Below are 5816 nucleotides of genomic sequence, written 5' to 3'. Positions count from 1 at the left end.
TGTTATAATTTATGCTTACAGTTGTTTTCTCTAAGCATAAGTTCTGCCGAATTTTCATTTAAATTGTTTAAAACATGTTTGGTTTGTCAGAAAATGATAACTGTATTTGGTGAAAAATTCTAATTTTAAGATACACTATGCTTAATTTTCTAAAAAATTTAATAATTTGTGTTGTTCGTTAAATTCTAGAGTGTGTGTGTTTCAATATGATTCCAAGTTATCGTCTATGGATGTATGATAGGGATAACGGTGGACGGGGGATTTAAAATTGAATTCTTTGAGAGGGTTGACGCGTTTGTTGCATATGTCTCCATCAATTTTTGACATTATGGAATATTTAGCAATCTAACTATCGTACGAAACAATACTATGTAGGCCAATCCAACTTAGGTGGATGTATCCATTTGAGAGGATGATTGGTTCAATCAAGTGCACAGTAAAAAAAGAGCTCGGATTGAGGGCAGCATTTGTAAAGCATTCCTAGCAAACGAAACATCTGCATTTTGCTCATTCTATTTTCAGCCTCATATTGAGTCACGTAGAACAAGGGTTGCAAAGAGCAATGACAGGGGAGAATCCTCGTCAAACGGAATAACATACCCAATCTTTGCTCCAGAAGGAGCTGCAATGGGTGCGGGCAATGACTACTGGTTAGAGTAGAAGAAAATCGATGCCACACATTTGCATGTGTTACTTAACTGTGATCAGATTTTACCCTACCTCATATGAGTTTTTTAAGTCTTCGTAAATATTGTAATCAGTATGATACTAACGTTTTAATCTAATCAAAACTTCTTTATCCTATTCTATCATATAGGTTATTCCAAGAGACAAATCCTGATACTTTATTGAACAATTTTTTACATTGGTTCAGAGAATACGTCAGCATGCATCTAACTGATACAACAGATTGGGAACTAGTTGCACTTAGTTGGAACCCAAAATGAATGAGGACACTAGCTACCCGATATACAATATTAAGGATATCAGTTCCATTTTTTACAGTGGTCGATTGAAAAAAAAAGATAACATCGAAGTTTGGGTTCATAGGAATTCAGGCGGTGGTCATTCTGATTGGTCATTCGGGCGGTACAATGATTTTGCGTCGGTTTTGTGAACATTGAAGAACACAATGAAGCATCACCACTCATGGAGAAACCAAAGAAGAAGAACTAACGGTGCAGAAAAGTTGCGAAATTAAAAGCAGAACAAATGTAGAATAGTGAACAAGCTCATGAAAGTAACAATCAACACATGAAAGAAGAAGAAGAAAATCACAATCAAGATGGAAACTTTTTATGCGTTTCAATCTAGAACGCCATCTAGATCTCGACGAACCGGAGGAAACTAGTCATCAAGAGAAACAAGAAAATGACGAAAGCTCAGAGCTTTATTCCATTGTAGAAATCCTAACAACTCCACAACAGAACCACGAAGTAGAACAAAAAATGACAACAATGTCTGAACCATTAACAGATGAAGAAGCTTCAACAAAAGAGGAGCAACAACCACAAAACGTGGCCGCAAATACACCACCATTACCGGAATGCTTGCTTCTGATGATTTGCGATGGAGGTATCGAAAGAGACGTGAGTTTGCAACACCAATTTTATATACTGGTGACTATAGAGAATTTTTGGAAAAAATTTCGGTACTGAAGGAAGGTCCACACAGCGGTGGAAGACAGAAATAATGTTGATAAAAAAACAAACAAAATTTTAAAAAGTTCAATAGCAATAAAAGATTATGAAAATTTGGGATAAGAGAAAGAAGATATAGAAATAGAAATAGAGTTGAGGTTGAAGATAAAATATACGAATAATTTGAGAATTTTATTGAAAAATAAAAAATTAAATTTTTTATATTTTTATTATACAAAATTCATCTTTTATGAGTACAATATTATTTTTTTATTTAATAAATATTTTTATCAGCGTTCATAAAATTTATAGATACAAATAGTTATTTTTTCTTTGCATTACATCACTTTCACCCCTCTTATATGATGATCACTTTAGCTATCTCATATGCAACGATATCACCTCTCAAGTTTTAGAAAAAAAAAAAATTTTCTTTGCATTACATCACTTTCACCCCTCTTATATGATGATCACTTTAGCTATCTCATATGCAACGATATCACCTCTCAAGTTTTAGAAAAAAAAAAAAGAAATTGATAGTGACGCTTTCAACAAAAATCGCCAAAGTATATGAGCATTATAGCATAAACTAACTATCAAATTAACAAAAGCTATGCTATTTCTATAAAATTGCCATAATATCAGTGTATTTTAATTAACTATTTTTGTAGTGAAGAGTTTAAATAAACTTTAATTAAAAAATTACTTGAAACTGATTTATCAAATTTATCTTCCTATATTTTTTTTTCTAAAATTTAATTTAGACCAATATATAAACAAAATCTATATTATTTTTTTATAGCAAGAGTTTAGAAAGCATGAGATGAAATATATAAACACAAAAAATATATATAAATCTTGAACAATTTATGAAATAAGACCCAAAAATTAGTAATAATCTTTCTTGAGAACTCTAATTCCTTTCCAGCGGGATTCCATGTAGTAGGAAGCATTAGGTTGTGCATAAAGCCCAAATTTGAAGTAGTGGAAGGAACCACCATGACCAGGTGCTTGGAAAACTTGAACACCATCAACATAAACCTTCACGATGGAGGCCTCCACATCATGGATCACATTCAAACGGAACCATCTCTCCCACATGTTTGGAACCAGGAATGGACCCCCATAATATGCAAGCCAACCGTCAATCATTCTCAACATAAGAGTGGTGGCTCTCTTCGGATGTGCCCCAAAAACTTGCATGATGCACACTCCCGATGTGCCATACGGCACAAACCCATACCCTTCAAATTGCCAGACCCCATGGGAATAGTCGTACCCCTTGAAAAATAAATTAAAAAAGTTAATATACATATCAGATAAAAGAATTGCTAAAATCTCATGTGCAATTGTTCTCATGATTTGAAGTTAATAATTAAAAATATTAAATGATAATTTAGTTAAATATATTAAATGGAAAAGTATAGGTACCAACATATTATCTGCCAACTTATTACTAACGATAATTAATTATTATATTTTAAACACATATATAAAGAGACACATCCAAAAAATATATCTATAAAGATATTTTTATTAAACACAGCCATGAAAAATACATTTTTATTAGACACATCCACGAAGACACATCCATTAAACATAGTTATACATAAGAATTGGCAGATGTTGGCAGAAATGCTGTTGGTAACGTAGCAGAACCGATATTAAATTATCTAATAATTTTTAACCATTAATATCAATAATTACAAGCAGAAACGGAGCTTTATAAAGATAATAGGGGCATGACCCTCCAAAAATTTTGTAAAAAAATTAGTAATTTGTATTAAAGAAAATAAAATTAATTCATTTGGTTAAATTGATGTTTTCCCATCTTATTTATTTGTGTTCAATATTCACTTTTACTATTCACTTATTTTTGTGTGTTTAAATTCTTCACCATTCACTTATTTTTGTATATTGAAATTGAATTGAAAAGATTCTCTCTGATCTTCTTATACATTTTCATTTTATATGTTATTTTAATTTTAGACCAATGATAACATAGTTAGTAGAAATACCAGTTGTTAATAAAAAATTATTATTTTATTTTTAAATTAACATTGTTACTTAAATGTCATTGAAATATTAGTATTATTTACATTAATGAATTTGAATATTTTATTTGTTAAAAAATTAAAATTTTATTTTGTTGCAATATATTATATTTGATTGTAATAAAAATAACAATAAAAATAAACAGTATTAAAATTTTTGAGAAATAGATACGGTTAAAGATAAAATTAATTGTTCAAATAATGTCAAAAATTAACTTATAAATTATAATTGATTTTGTATAATTAAAATACTTGTTTTTTAAAAAGAAAAAAAGTTTTTAAATTAAAAAAATAATTTTTATGTGAAAAATTTATTTTTTTCATTTTAAAACTCAATTATTTTTTAAAATTAATTTTTATTTTTAAAATAAATCTATTAATTTTATAATCAATTAATAGTTAATTTTATTATTAAAATTAGTTTAATTTATTAACCTAAACTAAATTTTTTGTTAATCAAAATCAAATTTAGTTTTTTGTTAACTCTAATCATATGCAATCTTACATATTAATAACAAATTTTAAAAATAATTATATTTATAAATTTTATTTTAATATAAATATTATTGTATAATTTTTTTGCTAAAATTTTTTTATCCCTCCAAAAGTTTTATTCAAGTTCCGCTACAAGTAAATTTATTTTTATTTATTTTATACAAATGTTATGTGCATGTAAAAAATTAATTACTAAATCAACTATTATATATTTGTATATAAATATGTATTGTTTAATATTAAATACTCACCTGTAATTTTTTTTATGTGAAGTTGATAATTGAGAGCCGTTAAATAATAATTTAGTCAAACAGTAAAATCATTTAACAATTTTCAACTAACAGCTTCACATGAAAATAATTATATATGAATATTTTTTTTGTTTAACTCATTTTTAATGTGTATATTATATTTCAAGATGTATTTAATACAGATAGCTAATTTAGTGATTGATTTTTGATATACAAGTTGTATAATCTTGTCAGACAAAACTAACTATCACTGCAAAAGTTGGCATGGATATATATAATATAGATATGGGTAAAATATATTTTTTGTCATTGTAATTTGTTAAAAGTTTTAAAAATACTCTTAAGTTATATTTTGTTTTAATTTTGTCCTAAAAGTTTTTGATTTACATAAAATATACTCCTAATGGCTAATTTTTCAAAAAATTTAGGATCAATTTAGCAATAATAATTTCACAAGAACAATTTTCAATACAAGCAAATCAGATATAATTATCATGCATTATTGTTGGATTGATCTTAAATTTTCTAAAAATTTAAAAATATATTTGATTCAAATAAAAAATTTCAAAGACAAAATTAAAACAAAATAAATTTAAGAATATTTTTTAAAATATTGACAAACTTTAGAAACAAAAAAAATATACTTTATCCTATAAATTTTTAAAAAACATTATTCTTACTCGAATGCGGATTTCTGATCTTGGCCTTGTTGTGCTATTTAGGGAAAGAGGTTTGTCCGTGGAGTATAACCAAAACTTGTGCACTCCGTGCTTAAAGCTGTAGCGTGCATTTACGGGTAGATTATAAGGCTTGTGGTTATGAAGATTGGAGCTGTTAAGTGGAAGTTCAGTGAAACCCAGAGTTAGGTAGTTCACCGCAGAGGTTCCTGTCCTATCCATGATCAATGAGAAACAAATAAGTATGATTAGACCACGAATTTCACTTACAGTCCCCATATGTATCGTTTAATTTGGTGAGTGTTTAGTGATTCTATTCAGTTGAAACTGCTAACTATTAAAAATGATAGTGATAGGAGGACTAGGTTATCTTGCAAAACTGTATGACTTGTGAAGCCTATTTATAAACCCCAAAAATGTTTAATTAAATTCAAATCCAATGTCACAATGTCGTTACTTATTTATTTGTATCTGCTTGCCTGATTATTCATTTTGCTTTCATGATAGTTTGGTAATTTATTCACCCAAGTTACAAGTAATGATAAAGAAACCTTCCTTGGGCCAGTAATAAGAGCTCTAAAAATATTCAGATCTAGCTTTGATCATTTTTCTATTCTTAAAAGTGATAATATCATGTTAAGGTAGTAACTAAGAAAATACATATCATTAAAATGAAAATATCACTAAAAGACCAAAAGT

At 27.8% G+C, this 5816-nt stretch overlaps 1 protein-coding gene across 1 annotated transcript; it reads right to left on the bottom strand.

The window, feature by feature from the left end:
- Positions 1-2528: 2528 nt before the first annotated feature.
- Positions 2529-5396, bottom strand: LOC112717695 (citrate-binding protein-like). The gene is made up of 2 exons (XM_025769658.3): positions 5121-5396; positions 2529-2921 (listed from the first exon to the last, which is right to left on the bottom strand). The coding sequence occupies exons 1-2, from the start codon at positions 5394-5396 to the stop codon at positions 2529-2531; spliced, it is 669 nt and encodes a 222-aa protein (XP_025625443.1).
- Between the last annotated feature and the right edge of the window lie 420 nt (positions 5397-5816).

This window comes from Arachis hypogaea, chromosome 10 (genome assembly GCF_003086295.3).
Source record: "Arachis hypogaea cultivar Tifrunner chromosome 10, arahy.Tifrunner.gnm2.J5K5, whole genome shotgun sequence".
NCBI classification, from domain to species: domain Eukaryota; kingdom Viridiplantae; phylum Streptophyta; class Magnoliopsida; order Fabales; family Fabaceae; genus Arachis; species Arachis hypogaea.
This window is presented reverse-complemented; position numbering and strand designations above follow the sequence as displayed.

Coding starts and splice junctions, on each gene's coding strand:
- LOC112717695 (XM_025769658.3), bottom strand. CDS start 5,396: ATGGGGACTGTAAGTGAAATTCGTGGTCTAATCATACTTATTTGTTTC. Junction 2,922..5,120: donor GATCAGAAATCCGCATTCGA/GTAAGAATAATG, acceptor TTATTTTTCAAG/GGGTACGACTATTCCCATGG.